At 38.5% G+C, this 20,279-nt stretch overlaps 2 protein-coding genes across 2 annotated transcripts in view; one reads left to right on the top strand and one right to left on the bottom strand.

Annotated features, from left to right (window-relative positions):
* Positions 1-9,960: 9,960 nt before the first annotated feature.
* ALG11 (ALG11 alpha-1,2-mannosyltransferase) lies at positions 9,961-16,681 on the top strand. Its single transcript, XM_083379902.1, has 4 exons — positions 9,961-9,994; positions 11,320-11,553; positions 13,006-13,934; positions 16,109-16,681. The coding sequence occupies exons 1-4, from the start codon at positions 9,969-9,971 to the stop codon at positions 16,378-16,380; spliced, it is 1,461 nt and encodes a 486-aa protein (XP_083236028.1). The 5' UTR covers positions 9,961-9,968; the 3' UTR covers positions 16,381-16,681.
* Positions 16,682-16,905: 224 nt separating this feature from the next.
* LOC310635223 (serine/threonine-protein kinase Nek5-like) overlaps positions 16,906-20,279 on the bottom strand; it is a 36,316-nt gene continuing 32,942 nt past the window's right edge. Inside the window, 2 exon segments of the mRNA XM_083353944.1 lie at positions 16,906-17,654; positions 18,503-18,617. Of these exon segments, the coding sequence (XP_083210070.1) occupies positions 17,435-17,654; positions 18,503-18,617 (335 nt within the window). The 3' untranslated portion in view covers positions 16,906-17,434.

Below are 20,279 nucleotides of genomic sequence, written 5' to 3'. Positions count from 1 at the left end.
TAAATCATTCAACAAATTGAAACTAAAATCAGGGTAGCTGAAAGAAAGTATTCCACTGTAAAAGGAAGTATCTCTTTTTTCACAATACAATTTTTTAAAATGTGCATGCATTTTTAATGGGCCTGACCACACTTCTAGGTGGATCATAAGCTTTCTAATATACAGGAAGCAGCAGGTGAAGGTAAGCAAATTCAAATCAGATACCTGTACAGTTAGCACAGCCCCCCCCCCAACCCAGGGCTGTGTGTTCTCTCCACTTCTCTTCGCTCTCTCTATACCAGGGGTAGGCAACCTTGGCTCTTTTATGACTCGTGGACTTCAACTCCCAGAATTCCTGAGCCAGCCTGGCTCAGGAATTCTGGGAGTTGAAGTCCACAAGTCATAAAAGAGCCAAGGTTGCCTACCCCTGCTCTATACCAACAACTGAATCTCAAAGGATCCCTCCGTTAAAGAACTGAAATTTGCAGATGATGCAACAGTGATTGGTCTCATTCGAGACAACAATGAATCCGGATACAGACAGGAAATTGAACAACTAGCTTTGTGGTGTGGCCAGAACAATCTTGAACCGAACACACTCAAAACTGTAGAAATGATAGTAGATTTTAGGAGAAGCCCTCCTAATCTACCACTTCTTACAATACTGGACAATACAGTATCAATAGTAGAGACATTCGAGTTTCTAGGTTGTGTAATATCCCAAGACTTAAAATGGACACCTAACATAAAAAATGTCATCAAAAAAGCACAACAAAGAATGTTCTCCCTGCGCCAACTCCAAAAACTCAGACTGCTCAAGGAGCTGCTGATACAGTTTTACAAAGGAATTACTGATTCTGTCATCTGCACCTCTATATCTGTCTGGTTTGGCACTGCAACCAAACAAGACAAGGCACAGACTTCAACGGATAGTTAGAATTGCATGAAAAACCAATTGCTTCCAGCCTGCCTTCCACTGAGGACCCACAACACTGTAAAACAACTAGTAGGGCTATCTTACTATTATCCTTCTCATCTTTCTTATTACCTATTTCCTTATATTCTTATGACTATAACTTTGTTGTTTCTTACAATTTTTAAAAAAATGTTTTAATTAGTATACTAGTATGATTTATGTTGAATACTTATTTAGTATCCTATGGCTATCATTGAGTGTTGCGTCTTATCATTTATGGTGAATATATTTTATGATTATGATCATGATTTATCACTTGTTGCTTGTTATGTACACTGAGAGCTTATGCACCAGAGACAAATTCCTTGTGTGTCCAATCTCACTTGGCCAATAAAGAATTCTATTGAAAAATAAATTAAAGACCTTTGTTCTATATAAAATATAAAATAAAAGACAAGTAGAGGTTAAAATTCTAGCCAAGAAAACAATTCAAATTAGGAGAGCCAATTTTTTTTGTTGTTGCATTGGGTTTTCCCTCTTAGGAAAAAAACCCAGTTTATCCTTACCCCTAATACTATACGAAATCGTGAAAACTACTGGTCAAGATCTCTGTGAGCCTCACTGAATGTAGGACTATTCTCTGATCTTTTCCCCATTTTTCCTGGGTAGATAAGCTACTTCTCTTTTGGACAATTTGTTCTGCTGAACAGCAGAAATCAGCTGGTTCCTTCCTTAAATTCAGATACACATATTCAGGGCTTTTTTTCCTCACAGAACGCTCAGAACGGAGTTCCGGCACCTTTTTTGGATGGAACCTTGTAGGGTAGACAAGGCGGGTTGTATGACATGTGTGAGTTCCGGCACCTTTTTCTTTTACAAAAAAAGCACTGCACATATTGCAACCTGCAGTTCCAAAAATAGGTACATTTCAAAGGATCAGAAGCTAGAAAGAATCTGTATAAACATATCCTTCAAAACTTTGCGTAACCTTGCCATTATCATTCCCAATACATCCTCTTCCAGTAACCATTGTTCAACCAGTTTCACTACCTTCAATGTTTCTGAAAAATCTCCTATTGAACTCTGTCTTTTCTCTCATGATATCCCTTTTTCCTGATTCAATCCTGCAATATATCATACGGCCACATCCTTTATTTCCTTAGTCTCTTCCACAAATGCTGGAAAGTCCTTAGAAATTGTATATGTATTTTTAAGTATAGAATAGAATAGAATAGAATAGAATAGAATAGAATAGAATAGAATAGGAATAGAATAGAATAGAAATCAAGTGATAATCATAATCATAAACAACCTGAAAATACATTCATCATAAATTGTAAAATACAACACTTCATCATAAATCATGATGCAACACTTAGTGATAGTCATAGAATACTAGCTAAGGAAACAACATAAATCATACTAGGATACTAAAAAACAATATAAACTGTAAGATACAAGCGACAGTTTTAGACAAATAATTAATAATAATAATAATAATAATAATAATAATAATAATAATAGCAGCAACAATAATAATAATAATTTGTTGGAAGGGACCTTGGAGGTCATCTAGTCCAACCCCCTGCTCAGGCAGGAAACCCTATACCATTTCAGGCAAATGGCTGTCCAGTCTCTTCTTAAAAACCTCCAGTGTTGGTGCATTCACCACTTCTGGAGGCAGGTTGTTCCACTGGTTAATTGTTCTAACTGTCAGAAAGTTTCTCCTTAGTTCTAGGTTGCTTCTCTCCTTGACTAGTTTCCATCCGTTGCTTCTTGTCCTGCTTTCAGGTGCTTTGGAGAATAGCTTGACTCCCTCTTCTTTGTGGCAGCCCCTGAGATATTGGAACACTGCTATCATGTCACCCCTCACCCTTCTCTTCGTTAAACTAGACATACCCAATTCCAGCAACCGTTCCCTATATGTTTTAGCCTCCAGTCCCCCAATCATCTTTGTTGCTCTTCTCTGTACCCTTTCTAGAGTCTCAACATCTTTTTTACATTGTGGTGACCAAAACTGGAATGCAGTATTCCAGGTGTGGTCTTACTAAAGCATTGTAAAGTGGTATTAGTTCTTCACTTGATCTTGATTCTATCCCTCTGTTAATGCAGTTGAGTACTGTGTTGGCTTTTTTGGCAGCTGCAGCACACTGCTGGCTCATATTGAAGTGATTGTCTACTAGGACTCCGAGATCCCTCTCACAGTTACTACTATTGAGCAAGGTACCACCTATACCAGGGGTAGGCAACCTTGGCTCTTTTATGACTCATAGACAGCTATGCTGACTGAGGAATTTTGGAAGTCGGTGAGTCATAAAAGAGCCGAGGTTGCCTACCCCTGACCTATACTATACATGTGCATTTGACTTTTCCTGCCTAAATGTAGAACCTTACTTTTTTCACCACTGAATTTTATTTTGTTAGATAGCGCCCAGTGTTTGAGTCTGTCCAGATCCTCCTGTATCTTAAGCCTATCTTCTGGAGTATTGGCTATTCCTGCCAGCTTGGTGTCATCTGCAAATTTGATGAGTTCCCCATCTATCCCCTCATCCAAGTCGTTAATGAAGATGTTGAAGAGCACTGGGCCCAGAACAGAGCCCTGGGGCACCCCACTACACACTTCCATCTAGAACACACTTCCTTCCATGTAGGTAATAGGTAATAGGAAAGGTAATAGGAAAGATGAGGCGTATCATAGTAATGCAGCTTTACTAAGTAGTTTGACAGTGTTGTAGGAATTAGTTGTTAAGCAGAGTGATGGCCTGGAGGAGAAAACTGTCCTTATGTCTAGTTGTTCTGGTGTGTAAGCATCATCTTGAGGGAAGAAGTTGAAATAGTTTATGTACAGGGGATCTGTAGATATTTTTACAGCCTTCTTTCTTGATTGTGACATATACAGGTCCTCAATGGAAGGCAGGCTGGTAGCATGTTTTTTCTGCTGTTCTAATTATTCTTTGAAGTCTATGTCTGTCTTGTTTCATTGCAGTTCCAAACCAGACAGTTATAGAGGTGCAAATGACAGACTCAATAATTCCTTTGTAAAATGGTATCCACTTGGAGATTTCAAAGTGCTTGAAGGAGATAGTCATGCGTCTTAGGCCCAGTACTCTTCAATATCTTTATTAACAAGGGAATAGAAGGGAAACCCCCTTCATGGATTAATGCCTTGTCGTGGCGAAGGGGCTTGCGTAATTCAATGAAGCTATGAGCTATGCCGTGCAGGGCCACCCAAGACGGACAGGTCATAGCAGAGAGTTCTGACAAAACGTGATCCACTGGAGAAGGAAATGGCAACCCACTCCAGTATCTTTGCCATGAAAACCCTATGGACAGTACCAAAAGGCAAAACGATATGACGCTGGAAGATGAGCCCCTCAGGTCGGAAGGCGTCCAATATGCTACTGGGGAAGAGCAGAGGGCTAGTACTAGTAGCGCCAGAAAGAATGAAGCGACTGGGCCAAAGCCGAAAGGACGCTCAGCTGTGGATGTGTCTGGTGGTGAAAGGAAAGTCCGATGCTGTAAAGATTTTTTCTCCATAGGAACCTGGAATGTAAGATCCATGAATCAAGGAAAACTGGACGTGGTCAAACAAGAGATGACAAGACTGAACATTGACATCTTAGGTATCAGCGAACTAAAATGGACAGGAATGGGTGAATTTAATTCAGATGACCATCAGGTATACTACTGTGGGCAAGAATCCTTCAGAAGAAATGGAGTAGCCTTCATAGTCAATAAAAGAGTAGGAAAAGCAATACTGGGATACAATCCTCAAAATGACAGAATGATCTCAGTTCGAATCCAAGGGAAACCATTCAATATCACAGTAGTCCAAGTCTATGCCCCAACCACCAGTGCTGAAGAGGATGAAATTGACCAGTTCTATGAAGCACTACAGCACCTTATAGAACTAACACCAAAAATTGATGTTCTTATCATCATGGGGGATTGGAATGCTAAAGTAGGAAGCCAAAAGATAACTGGAATAACAGGCAAGTTTGGCCTTGGAGTGCAAAATGAAGCAGGGCACAGGCTGATAGAATTCTGTCAAGAGAATACGATGGTCATAGCAAACACTCTTTTCCAACAACCCAAGAGACGGCTCTACACATGGACATCACCAGATGGTCAACACAGAAATCAGATTGACTATATGCTCTGCAGCCAAAGATGGAGAAGCTCTATACAGTCAGTAAAAACAAGACCAGGAGCTGACTGTGGCTCAGACCATGAGCTTCTCCTTGCAAAGTTTAGGCTTAAACTGAAGAAAGTAGGGAAAAGCACTAGGCCAGTCAGGTATGAATTAAATCATATCCCTGTTGAATATACAGTAGAGGTGACAAATAGATTTAAGGAATTAGATCTGATAGACAGAGTGCCTGAAGAACTATGGACAGAGGTTCGTGACATTGTACAACAGGTAGCAACCAAAACCATCCCAAAGAAAAAGAAATGCAAGAAAGCAAAATGGCTGTCTGAGGAAGCTTTGCAAATAGCTGAGGAAAGGAGGGAAGCGAAAGGCAAGGGAGAAAAAGAAAGATACACCCAATTGAATGCAGAATTCCAGAGAATAGCTAGAAGAGATAAGAATGCCTTCTTAAATGAACAGTGCAAAGAAATAGAAGAAAACAATAGAATAGGGAGGACCAGAGATCTTTTCAAGAAAATTGGAGAAATGAAGGGAACGTTTAATGCAAAAATGGGCATGATAAAGGACCAAAATGGCAGGGACCTAACAGAGGCAGAAGAGATTAAGAAGAGGTGGCAAAATTACACAGAAGAACTATACAAGAATGAGCTTAACGTCCCTGATAATCACAATGAGGTGGTCACTGACCTCGAGCCAGACATCCTAGAATGTGAAGTGAAGTGGGCCTTAGAAAAGCTGAGCAACAACAAAGCTAGTGGAGGTGACAGTATTCCAGCTGAGCTATTCAAAATCTTAAAAGACAATGCAGTAAAAGTGCTACACTCAATTTGCCAGCAAATTTGGAAAACTCAACAGTGGCCAAAGGATTGGAAAAGATCAGTTTACATTCCAATTCTAAAGAAAGGCAGTGCCAAAGAATGTTCAAACTATCGCACCATTGCACTCATTTCTCATGCTAGTAAAGTCATGCTTAAAATCCTACAAGCTAGACTTCAGCAGTATGTGGATCGAGAACTACCAGAAGTGCAGGCAGGATTTCGAAGAGGCAGAGGAACTAGAGATCAAATTGCCAACATACGCTGGATCATGGAGAAAGCTAGGGAGTTCCAGAAAAACATCTACTTCTGCTTCATTGACTATGCTAAAGCCTTTGATTGTGTGGATCATAACAAACTGTGGTAAGTTCTTAAAGAGATGGGAGTACCAGACCATCTTATTGGTCTCTTGAGAAACCTATATGCGGGTCAAGAAGCAACAGTGAGAACTGGACACGGAACCACTGATTGGTTCAAAATTGGGAAAGGAGTCCGGCAAGGCTGTATACTGTCGCCCTGCCTATTTAACTTATATGCAGAGCACATCATGAGAAAGGCAGGGCTAGATGAATCAAAAGTTGGAATTAAGATTGCCGGAAGAAATATCAACAACCTAAGATATGCAGATGATACCACTCTAATGGCAGAAAGTGAAGAAGAACTAAAGAGCCTCTTGTTGCAGGTGAAGAAGGAGAGTGCAAAACTTGGGTTGAAACTTAACATTAAGAAAACCAAGATCATGGCATCTGGCCCTCTCAATTCCTGGCAAATAGATGGGGAAGAAATGGAGGTAGTGACAGATTTTATTTTCCTGGGCTCCAAGATCACTGCAGATGGGGACTGTAGCCAAGAAATTAAAAGACGCTTGCTCCTGGGGAGGAAAGCCATGGCAAATCTAGACAGCACACTAAAAAGCAGAGACATCACCCTGTCAACAAAAGTGCGTATAGTCAAGGCTATGGTCTTTCCAGTTGCAATGTATGGTAGTGAAAGTTGGACCATAAGAAAGGCTGAGCGCCAAAGAATTGAGGCCTTTGAACTGTGGTGCTGGAGAAGACTCTTGCGAGTCCCTTGGACTGCAAGGCGATCAAACCGGTCAGTCCTAGAGGAGATCAACCCTGACTGCTCTTTAGAAGGCCAGATCCTGAAGCTAAAACTCAAATGCTTTGGCCACGTAATGAGAAGGAAGGACTCCCTGGAGAAGAGCCTAATGCTGGGGAAGATTGAGGGCAATAGAAGAACGGGACGACAGAGAATGAGGTGGCTGGATGGAGTCACTGAAGCAGTAGGCGTGAGCTTAAATGGACTCCAGAAGATGGTAGAGGACAGGAAGGCCTGGAGGAACATTGTCCATAGGGTCGCGATGGGTCGGACACGACTTCGCAGCTAACAACAACAACAACAAGGGAAACTCATCAAATTTGCAGATTACATCAAACTGGCAGGAATAGCCAACACCCCAGAAAACAAGCTCAGGATCCAAAAAGATCTTGACAAACTGGAACAATGGGCCCTGTCCAACAAAATGAGTTTTAATGTGGAGAAAAGCAAAGTTTTACATTTAGGCAGGAAAATCAAAAAATTAAGTACAGATTAGGTGAGACCTAGTTCAAGAACAGCAACTGTGAGAAGGACCTTGGAGTCCTAGTGGAAGATCACTCGCCTATAAGCCAGCAGTGTGCAGCAGCAGCCAAAAAAGCTAATACAATCCTGGGTTGTATAAACAGAGGCATAGAATCAAGATCACGTGAAGTATTAGTACTGCTTTATAAAACACTAGTAAGACCACACCTGGAATAATGCAACCACTTTTGGTCACCATACTACAAAAAAGATGTTGAGACCTTGGAAAAGGTTCAGAGAAGAGCAAATAAAACGATCAAAGGCCTGGATACTAAAACATATGAAGAACGACTGCAGGACTTGAGCTTGGCTAGTCTAAAGAAAAGAAGAAGCAGGGGTGACATGATAGTAGTATTCCAGTATTTGAGGGGCTGCCACAAAGAAGAGGGCGTCAAACTATTCTCCAAAGCACCAGAAGGCAAGACAAGAAACAATGGTTGGAAACTGATCAAAGAGAGAAGCAACCTGGAATTAAGGAGAAACATCCTAACAATGAGGACAATTAACCAGTGGAACAGCTTGCCTTCAGAAATCATGGGCACTCCATCACTGGAGATTTTTCAGAAGAGACTAGACAGTCACTTGTCTGAAATGGTATAGGTTCTGCTGCTGAAGCAGGGGGCTGGACTAGAAGATCCAAGGTTTATTCTATTCTATTCTATTCTATTCTATTCTATTCTATTCTGTTCTGTTCTGTTCTGTTCTGTTCTGTTCTGTTCTGTTCTGTTCTATTCTATTCTAATGTCATGGTTGTCTCAAAGGTATTTTTCCCCCCAAAAGCAACTGGACTATGTGTTTTCTTGATGAAGAAATGTTTTTGCTCTTCCTTCAAGAAGCTTCAACAGTTCTGGATGAGGAGTGAAACATCTTCTTTAAGGGGAAAAAATTTCTTCCAGTTCCATTTTGGAAAAAAAGGATCTTTGAGATGCTTGAAAGAGTCATTTCTCATTTTTCTGTTGAAAAAGCCATGCATTAGACAATTCTATAAACAAATGGCATAAGATTTTAAAAATGAAGATTGCACATGGGAGAAATAATCATGTTGAGAATTATGATATACTTTTCATGTCAATTTTTCCATAGTCTACCTGGATTTTGAAGAAAAAGAAAATAAAATTTCCTTTAAATATAATTATTTCAAAATCAGCCTGTGGAGACTTTAGGCAAAATTAGTGAGATTCTTCTCTGTAATAATGAAATACTGTTTAGCATGTTAATATTGCCACAAATTATATTTTCACCATATTCTCATTCTAAAATCACGTCAAGTTCCTTAGTATGTAAGAAGAAAATAAAAATAAACTGAAATAATTACCAATTATATAAGCACAAATAATTAAAAATGACAGAAAACACACCAATGCAGGTTTAGTGCATTTGCAGGTTTTAAGAGCGCTTTAGAAAAGCATCAAATAGCAACACCTTGTGGGCTTCAACAGATGTGAATTCATTTTTGTAGCTCTAATAAGCCTATATAAAACCGGTGTGTTTATAAAATAACACTCCAGTTTTAACTGTATTTAGTTATATAATCGTAATCGATCGATAAAACTATATTTGCAAACGAAGTTTTAAGAAAACTATCTGCGAGTGGAAATTTGAATTCATTCATATTGAACCGATTCGTTTTAAATTGTTAGGATTTTTTTTCCCCAAGTGGCTGTAAGAACTGCTTAATTAAGACTGCTTTACAGATTAATACGTGCATTTTATCTATCCAGCTAATAGCTGCTCTTTTTCATGCCTGACCGCAAGTTTCTTCACGATCTGCTTCCCATCATCTTCAAGCAATGCAAGGAAAGCACTCCAAATTTTAGCGCGGGTTATCTCTGGCTACTTATTGGCTGCTTTTTTTGGGCTCCCATAGGGTACTTTGTAGGAGAAAGACGTGGCAGTTTATGGTAGTCAAAATTTAGGAGGAGTTTGACAGCAGTTTTTCCGACTAACACTTGTCATTAAATGACATAAGCTTCGTGGGCTGCAGATCTCTTTATCGGCAGCATTAAAGAAGGTGTTTTGGCAACCGATGGCAACCTCCAGCGATGGCAATCTTCCTCGTCATAGAAACAGCAGGAGACTTTTGGCTCTTAGGAAAAGGAACGTAGGTTTTTGAACAATGAAGAGGCAGACATTGTAAATCTGGAGTTGTTATGGCAAACGGGTATGTCTACATGTTTTCGTCCCTCGGCTTGAAACGCTATCAACGATCAGAAACATTCATTTACAGTCCAGGGGTGGGGGACTATGGCCCTTTTATGACTTCTGGACTTCAACTCCCAGAATTCCTGAGCCGGCAAGGCCGGCTTAGGAATTCTGGGAGTTGAAGTCTACAAGTCATAAAGGGGGCCATAGTTCCCCAGCCTCTGATTTACATCCACGCCCACATCCACAGTCCGTTTGGGAAGGGAATAGTGATTTCATGGCTAGAGCGTCCGGGCGGACCAAGGACTTCCGGGCCGGGAAGGGTACGATTTCCTCCCAGAAAATGGCGCGGTTCAATCAATTCTTCAGGTAAGAGTTGCCGTTGTGATATTTTTTAAAGAGTAACAGATATATCGCGACACCTGACAATTCACTTGCTAGATTCCATTCCTACCATCAAACGCAAGGACTACCTACCTGAGACAGCCGAGGCAGCGTTTTAATCGTGAAGCGGAAACTACAGGGAAATCTCCCAGCTGCATATATATATAGGTGTCGTAGGGCGTTTTGCATTTTTCTCCTAAAAGCTAAAAATTAATGCGAAAGAGGCTTAAGCCAAAACGTGCAACCTACTGCTCAAAAGAAAGGCAAAATGGCACGCCAAGTTGCTTCCTGCTCCTTTTTTATTATTCTTCTTCAACTGTATGAATTTGACAGATCAGCTTTTTGCCTCTTTCCCACTGAAATGCGTACCATTTTAGCGGGATGCTCCCGCTATTGAGAACAGAGGATCTCGATTCAAGAGGGAGTAGCAATCACGGTGATAGATTTGCATCGTCAGTCAACCTGTCTTGCATAAACCTCTCAGATACCCTTGTTACAGAATGCCTTGAAATCGAATCCTTTCCGATTGTGAACACAAGCCAGCAAGTCGATATCGTCATTTATTTTGGTGTTGCGGTGAAGGTGCTGGGCCAGAAAACCAGGAGGTTGTGAGTTCTAGGCCTCCTTTCTTGCATGAAACTGGCTGGGTGACACTGGACCAATTACTTTTCCACAGCCCACCTCACTTGTCAAAATGTTGTGGGGAAAATAGGAAGTGGGAGTATTAGGTATGTTCACAGCCTTTTGAGATAATAATCCATCTGGGTGGATGCTGTTTAAATATACACAGACCTGAAAAGCCCATTCGTTGTGACAGCTACATTGCTGAGTACATATAAAAGCTGTAGTCACCAACTCTACAGGTAGCCCTTACATAGTACAGTAGATGGTTTCTTGATAAAAAATATATTATGCAACATGGCTGAACCTACAAGACCTGTGGATATGTACTGGTTTTGAAAGCTGGCTAAAGAGTTGCCACTGCTCTTACTTCTCCATCAGTGTAAGAGAATACCCCTTTATGATAACTGGTGAGATAACAAACACCTTTCTTAATAGGGGATCAAATAAATTGATTTTCTTTTTTTTTGCCTTTTTGGTAAAATTTAAGTTCTGCTCTGTGGATGGTGTTCTTGCACTTTGGCCCTCACAGCTGATTTACTTAAACAGATGACAGCATTAATATATGTTATTAATAAGAATACAACCATTTCAAGCATTGTTTATCTTTTCTAAGTTTCTGAATTGCTTCCAGAGCTCAGTATGACATGTTAAGGCTATATTTCAACATTCCCTTTTTTTCTTTCCAGATTGCTCTATTCATTGTTTATACCTGCCTTGATATTAAGTGGAAGTTTATTTCTCTGTCTGTTGCTTCTACTCTGTGGTTTACGATTCTGGCTTCAACGACAGAGAAATCTGCTAACGCCTCCAGGGAATGATGGCAAAAGGCCACTTGTAGTTGCATTTTTCCATCCATATTGTAATGCTGGTGGTGGTGGAGAGAGAGTGCTATGGTGTGCTTTAAGAGCTTTACAGAAAAAGTAAGTAAACACATTTTCATGCTTAGCTGTATGTATTACTGTATCTTTTGCATTTGGAGGCTATCTTCTGGAATATTGGCTATTCCTGCCAGCTTGGTGTCATCTGCAAATTTGATGAGTTCCCCTTCTAGCCCCTTGTCTAAATCATTGATGAAGATATTGAAGAATACTGATGAAAATATTGAAGAATAGTTCAGTTTTGAGTCAAATGTATATAATTAACTAGAGAACTCACACCGTTGGGTCATTGTTTCAAACGTATTTCCTTACCTAAATAGAGAAATAGAATGACCAAGGGCAGGCAAAAAAAAGTGGATGTAAAAGTGACTTCTGACTTCCCCATTGAGTTCCTTGTGGGAATCTGGCGGGGAGCATTGGAAATCCCCTCCCTTCCAGGCAGCTAAGTGGCTGATACTGGGTGGGAGAGGGAACAAGGGATTGTGAGCTGGTTGGGGAACTGTCACACAACATTGAAAATGAAGATCATGTGACCGCAACAGCCATGCAGTAGCAGCACTGAAACAGCCAAAACTTCCCCAAATTTCATTCCCTTGAGAGTCATGGGTCCCAGATTTTGGACACAATCTGTAAGTTAGCCCATTTGAGGTACCTTGATTCAAAAATGGTTGCCCTATTGCTGTCCCAGCCCAAGGTTCATTGCCTCGTGTGCCCAGGCCCAATGCTGAATACACTGAAGTAGAAATTGAAAACAAAAGTTTGAGTGACAATGGGAAATCTCCGTCAAAGCTGTTGTAAACCCACCAATGTCCCATGGTGGCTTTTATGCAGCAATTACCATTTTTTCACCCAGTTAAAGGTCATGACTGAGCATTGTAGTAGTATATCACATGGGGCCATTCTTAGATAACAGCGAATACATTTAAGGAAAAGCCCTAAGTAAACCATGCTTAGGTTTACATTGTCAGAAACCTAATTTAGAATTTATTTTAACATATATGATTGAAATATAATTTAGAACATACACACATACAAAACATTTGTCTGTCTGTCTCCATCTATTTTGTGAGGTGGACCTTATAAAAACTTGTGTGATGCCCTAAAATGGATTGAAGCTGATATAGCATATGATTTCTTCTTAAGAAACCAACTATAGAACTGTGCTGTGGGGGTAGTGTAACAGTATAATTAATCATATTTCCTCATTTAAAAGATTTGTAAATAAAAAAGAATAGCAATCTAAGAGGGATTTTTGCAGTTGGGAGCTATTTAGATTGATTACTCATAAGTTCATTTGTGTGGTCCCTTCATTTGTTAATTTTTGGGCAGGTGGGGGGGGGAGCTTCTCCAGACCTTGATAGGGAAATCTTTTGGGAGTGACTTTTTAAATATCCAGGTAGTATATAGCATTAAGCTGTAGATTCAAAATTGGCCGAAAAGAAAACAAAATGTCTGCATCTGAAATATTTTAATAGGAAAACTTTTTATTTCCAGGTACAAGGATGCCTCCTATGTTATCTACACAGGTGATACTGGTGCTACAGCTGTGAATATTCTTGAAGGTGCATACAGGCGATTCAACATTAGACTGAAATACCCTGTGAAGTTTGTGTTCTTGAATAGGCGCTACTTAGTAGAAGCTTCCCGTTATCCATATTTCACTCTGTTAGGTCAGAGCTTAGGATCTCTGGTTCTTGGCTGGGAAGCTCTTATGAAGTGTATCCCAGATATTTACATTGACTCCATGGGTTATGCATTCACACTTCCTCTCTTTAAATATCTGGGAGGTTGCAGAATAGGATGTTATGTTCACTATCCTACAATCAGTACTGATATGCTTTCCGTGGTCAGAAATCAGCGCGCACAATTTAATAATGCAGCCATTATCACAAAAAATCCCCTTTTAAGTAAAATGAAACTTGTATATTATTACTTTTTTGCTTCCATATATGGGTTAGTTGGTTCTTGTAGTGACACTGTCATGGTTAATTCTACATGGACTCTCAATCACATTCTTTCCCTCTGGAGGTGTAGCAACCGCACAAGCATTGTGTACCCACCTTGTGATGTACAGACTTTCCTGGATATTCCACTACAAGAAGGAAGCAGGATTATAAAACCAACAATTGTTTCTATAAGCCAATTCAGGCCAGAGAAAGACCACTCCCTGCAGATTAGAGCCTTTGCTAAATTGTTGGCAAAAACTGAAGGACAGCAACTATTGCCAAAACTTATTTTGATTGGGGGTTGTCGTAACCTAGAAGATGAGCAGCGTGTAAATGAACTTAAGAAGCTCTGTCTAGAGTTAGGCGTTGAAGAAAAGGTGGAATTCAAAATTAATATTCCATTCGAAGAACTAAAGAGGCATCTGGCTGATGCTACTATTGGACTTCACACCATGTGGAATGAACATTTTGGAATTGGTAGGTATTTTTGTGTATGTTCTATAAACTGCTTCTTAGAAAATTTTGGTTAGTAAAACAGATTTTGTAATTTAAGATTGAATTTGCATTAAAAAGTGGCATACTCCTCAATATTACCTCAAATTGGCATGGCGATTTACTATACTGCCTGACCTAAAATGGTCCTTGTATATAAACTGCCATGAATACTTGCTATTAATAACCAGATACTCTATTCTCATCAAGATTTTATGTGATTATCTCAGGTTTTCTCTGTTCACTCATAGTTCTAAAAAGCAGCAAGTAATACTTATGATTCACATAATGTCATAAACATTATACGTGATTAACTCTGAAATTTGTTTAATATTTTTGATATTCATGGCCAAATTGTCAGCTGTCTTAAATACTGAAACTGAATACTTAGGAATTTTAAATAAGACGTAGAGATCAACAAGTAAGAGGCAATTGTTCCAGAAACCCATAACAGTGAAATATTTGATAGGAGATACACTAGTCTGCTGCAACATATTGAATATTTCTCTGAAATTTATTTAATAGTATCTATAGCCTGCCCCAATTGTGCAAACTGAGAGGTAACCAATATTAAATCAATCCATTATATGAACACAATGTTCGGTCCGGGTCTGGATGGGGAGAAACAGGCTTCGTTTCAATCCTGCCAAGACTGAGTGGCTGTACATACCGGCATCTCGGGTCAACCAGACTATTCCATCTCTAACGATGGCGGGTGAGGTGTTACCCCCCGTTGATAGGGCTCGCAATTTGGGCGTCCTGGATTCGCAGCTCACTTTTGAAGACCATATAGGAGCTGTGACCAGGGGGGCTTTTGCCCAGGTTCGCCTGGTGCGCCAGTTGCGACCCTACCTGGACCGAAATGCCCTATGCACAGTCACTCATGCGCTTGTGACCTCCCGTTTAGACTACTGCAACGCTCTCTACATGGGGCTGCCCTTGAGGACCACCCGGAGGCTTCAACTGGTGCAGAATGCGGCCGCGCGAGTAGTGATGGGGGTCTCCCGATACTCCCATGTAACACCTCTACTCCGCGAGCTGCATTGGCTTCCGGTTGCCCTTCGGGTGAGATTCAAGGTGCTGGTGATGACCTATAAAGCCCTAAATGGCGAGGGTCCGGGATATTTGAGGGAACACCTGCTGCCAGCATCAAGTTCCCTTCGTCCAGTGCGCTCCCACAGGGAGGGTCTCCTCAGGGTGCCACCGGTAAGAGATTGCCGGCGGACGACACCCAGGGATAGGGCCTTCTCAGTGGGTGCGCCTGCCCTGTGGAACCAGCTGCCTGCGGAGCTTAGGACTGCCCCCAACCTCCATTCATTCCGCCAGGACCTGAAGATCTGGCTCTTCGAGCTCTCTGGCCGAGGCTAAGAATATTTTAATTTTAATTTTAACTGGGTTTTAATTTTCTCAGGGTTCTATTTAATCTCTTTTAATTTGTTTTAACGTTTGTATTGACTGTTTTTTAAATGCCCTGTAAACCGCCCTGAGTCCTTCGGGAAAGGGCGGTATATAAATCTAAATAAAATAAAATAAAAATAAAAAATAAATATAAGAGTACATCCAATACATTTGAATTGAACTCAGGCTTATTAGCAACCAATAGTAGGACCTCAAAATAGTGTCACTCTGCTCTACCACGTTTTTCTACTCAATCTAGATACTGCAGTACATTCTGTATCACTTGTAGCTTCTGGGTTGTCTTCAAAGGTAGCCTGGTACAGAGTGCAGGAGTTACGGTTGCCAAGGCATTGTTCTTCAGATAGGACTGTTAATGTTGCACCAGCCAAAGCTGGATAAAGCTTCTTTTGCCCATGGTCTCCCCTTACTGTTGAAGCAAGAGCTGCCAGTCAAGGAGACCACATCTTTAAATTTCCTCTGAGTAATTGGATTTTGTGACTGCAGGATCAGGACTTGAATCTTAGGACAAGCAGAAATGTACTCTGATGACTCCTTTTTAGAAAGCATTCTTTACCTGGCTGTTTTCAAATTTGCACCACTTTTCTGGTGCAAGAGGGACATGTGCTACTTTAAAATCAGAAAAGAGAAGAGTCTAAATTGTGCCTTTTCTATGCAAAATTGCAGTAGAGAATGGAATTCTTGATTAAGAAATAATGAAAGAACCACAGTATTAACAGCAATCTGTTCTATGTCTTTTATAGGAATTGTTGAATGTATGGCTGCTGGCACAATTATTCTTGCTCACAATTCTGGAGGTCCAAAATTAGATATTGTGGTACCCTATGAAAGAAATATTACTGGATTTCTAGCAGAAGATGAAGATGGCTATGCAGACTCCATGGCTCATATCTTTTCATTATCTCCTGCCAAAAAGTTGCAGATCAGACAGAGTGCTCGTGAATCTGTGAAGAGGTTTGCTGATCAAGAATTTGAGGAAACGTTCCTATTATCTGTAGAGCAGCTATTTAAATAAAACATTTTGCTTATAAATATATGACATACTTGAGTTATTATGGCACTATAAATTATACATGTTCTACATTTCTATAATGTAATAAAGATTTTAATTTTTAAATACTGAAGATATCCTGATAGAGCACATTTCTTTGAGAGATTTTTATTTTATAATGTCAGATAGTATTTAAGGTCCCACTTATCTTCCAAAAATTATCACAAAATATCCAATGTTCAGTAGTGATTACCTAATTCTTGTCATAATAGCATTGAGCATATATTTTTAATGAATTAATTGTATAAAGACTTAAATCTATTTCATCATTTTACTTCTTCCCATAATCTATTCTTTAACTAAAATCTATATACGGTAATTCATCCAAGATTGAATGCCTAAAAGTTTTCATTACAGATCAACAATCAAAATGTTTATTGAAAAATGTGTCCTCTGAAACCATCCAAATTGAACATTATCTGAAGTTGTTAGATAGCATATATGATAATGACCTCAGAAAAATCAATTTATATATGAATTTGTGTTTTTTTTCTTTGAAAGGATTGCTGAGGCACATAGAACTGAATTCCCCACTCAAAATTAGTACATTCAATGAAGTTAGATTAAAATAATCTTAACTTTTGCTGTCATACTGAGATATATTTCCCCCATTAGAGAATTCAAATACTTAAGCTCCCTCACCGACAGAATTAGTCCAGCCCAGATCCAGGTTTACCATTTTATTGAGAATTAGATCTAGATTAAGTTAAGATCTGTTTTCATCCAAAAAATGAAACATGGTGATGAGTAGTGAAGCTCTATATTTACTGGCGTTATAAATTTGATTATTGAGGTGCATCCTTGAAAGTATCTACATTGACAGTTTATTAATGGCAAAGAGATATATACAAACCAAGAGAGAGAAGAATTCCAGCTCTAGAGATATTTACTTTGGTATACTAGGCTACTGTGTAAAATTTATAATGAAAATATTAAGCACCCACTTTCTAAACTCTGGCCTTAACATGTATACAATTGGTTATTATTAATTCTTAAGTATTTATTACCCAAGAATGTGTTAACTGATTGCACTTTGTTTTTCTCCAGTCAAGTCATTATTATCTTCCAAACTGTCATTAGATTTGCTAAGTTTGCTATCGTCTGTAGATTGTTTTTGTTCTTCCATGTTTGCCGATTCAACTGGACTTTTTGAAATTTCCTCCTCTAGAGATGTTACCACATTTTCTAAAGATTCCACTAGCTCATCTCTCAGTTCATCTTCAGATTCTTCAAAGTTTCTGGACAAGACAAAAAAATAGTGTTATGTTTTTATTAAATTATCAAAACGCTATGTTTACAAATAGGGTAGCACTTCTGAGTACTAGATGGTACATCTAGTACATAACATCTATATAACAGGCTTTGTTGAATGCAGAATCTGAAAGGATTATGATTTGGGCAGAATGGTCAAAATGATATTTATACAAAGACGTGCTCTTATAGATCCATTAAATAAACAATATCATGTCTCTATAGCAGTCTATTATTGGTGTATATATTTGACTCCATTGTATATAGAAAACTAGAGTGATACAGTGTCACTGTGAGGGCCTTTAGTTATGCAAATTCATAGCTCCACACAATTCCAGCCAGCTAATAAACTCAACAATGGGCATGCAAGCTCCTTGTTATCTTAGTGGAATTTATTATCTAGATGAATTATCTATGTGCGGTGTAATGTTTTATAAGCCCATTCATACAATTAATTTTGAATGCTGCAATTGGGAATTGATTAGATAACTGCAAAATTTAATCCATCACAACAGCTTACTAATCATATTGATTCAAGCATCAATTCATTCATCATCACTTAAACTTATAATAAAACATGAGTTCAGTTGTGGGTGGGCTGAAAGACTCTCCATTACTTTTTAGACATGCAGAACAAACTTGTTTCTGATTGGCGGTATTTTAATTTATTGTTTTGTCTCAATACGTGTATTTGATGTGATTGTCATTCTCAGCTTTTGTATACTTGTACAGATATTAAAATCGAGGCTATTAGTTAAAAAATGTGTGCTGAACAAAAGGTAGTATGAACAGCTTTTCAAAGGGCCAAGTTATACATCCAGTTGTAATAACTTACGTATCATCATCATCATCATATCTTGGATCAAGTTTACTTTCATCTGGGTTAGCAGCCAAATTAACTTCTGGAGCATCTTTAATAGATTCTGGAATCCTGTGATTTATTGTTTCTTCTGAAAGAACAGTATTTTCATTTCATAGTGATTTCATATACCAAGTTTCATGTACCATTTCATGAAATGTACCAAGATAGCTTGAACTAATACTAAAAATATACTGTATTAAAAATAAAAGTTCTAGAGTAAGATGGAAGACTGCTTTCATATTCAGAAGTCTATACTAATTTTATATAAATGTATTCCTTATTTCATCTGATTCTTGCTTTGCTAAAGTACTATGTGCTTAAATTTGATTTGTTGAATATCCCACAACTGACTAAACAATAAATCATCGTTTATTTAATTTGCAAGCTACAGTGGCAGAGCTCACTTAAAACCAAACATTATGGCTTAAGTTGCCAAGTGAATCCAATTTATGTGTAAATTGACAGGTTTATCTTTTAACTTTGAATGTAATATTTCAATTGCTGACCTGTCAGGACTGACTCTGCTCAGTCTTAATTAAAACTTGTTCCTAAACAAAAGGTCTTAGCTTTTAACTCTTGGGAAAATATTTGATATATTCATATTTGAGTTAATGTTTCAACATCTATCTAAGCTGTATTTAGTAAACTATTAAAATTGTTTGTCAACACAGTATACACATTAGCTTCTATTTTCTGTCACTAGCTATCTCCAAAAAATTGTGAAACTGACTGTGTTGCTCATTGGTTACATAAGAGTCTGAAATTCCTAACCAGTTTTAATGATTCGTCCATTTATTCCATTTAGTATGACTATCTAATTACTTAGAAACAAGCATCAATAGCCTCCATGGAACTTAACTCCCAGAAAAAGTGAGACGAAAAATTAAAAGGATGTTATCAACAAAATGTCTTTTCTCTAAAAGTGAATGTTTTAAAGTAAATTAATTATATGGCCTAATGATTGGTGATTCACTCTCTTTCATATATTAAAAAAATCCCATTATGAAGAATTGATCATTCTAACAGAATACAAAAATATATAAGAAAATAAGGCTGCCACCTCATGTAAAAACTCAAGTAAATATTGCTGGTTTAAAGTTACATCATCATTGTAATTAATATAATTGTGTGTACATACATACTTTGTGTGTATGTATGTGTGTATATATATATGTGTGTGTGTGTATATATATATATATATATATATATAGAGAGAGAGAGAGAGAGAGAGAGAGAGAGAGTGAGTGTGGGGGGGTATATTGTTATACTTCGCAACGTTTATCATTTACCTTGTTGCTTATAAGCAGGCAAATGATTTTGATTTCATTTTTAATAAGGTGACTTATAATTTTTGCATGCACATAACATTTAGAAATTACTTTTACAGTATTTAGATATATTTCTGTCATATTTTTAATTAATTTTTTAATATTTATTCCTCTTATCCTCTTAGAATGACCTCTCTTATGATGAGGGCATGCACATTTACTTCCCTGTGCACAACTTCCTCTTTCCTTCTTGGAATATTCCAAATATATTCTACACAGTCCCTAGCCTAGGACACTGCAGCAGAAATTGGGGAAGTGAGGAAATAATGGAAGAAGTATCTATTCCACTTTTCCACCTGTACATGGACACCAGTGGATCCAAATCTTAGATGCCACTCTAGTTTTAGTCTAGTTTAACCTGTTAGGCAGAGATATCCTTATTTATTGCATTAATTGTTAAATAAAAAAATCATCATTAACTT

This window comes from Vipera ursinii (assembly GCF_947247035.1).
Source record: "Vipera ursinii genome assembly, chromosome: 1".
Classification (NCBI taxonomy): Eukaryota; Metazoa; Chordata; class Lepidosauria; order Squamata; family Viperidae; genus Vipera; species Vipera ursinii.
Note: the sequence above shows the minus strand (reverse complement) of the source record. Positions and strands in the feature narration are given on the sequence as shown.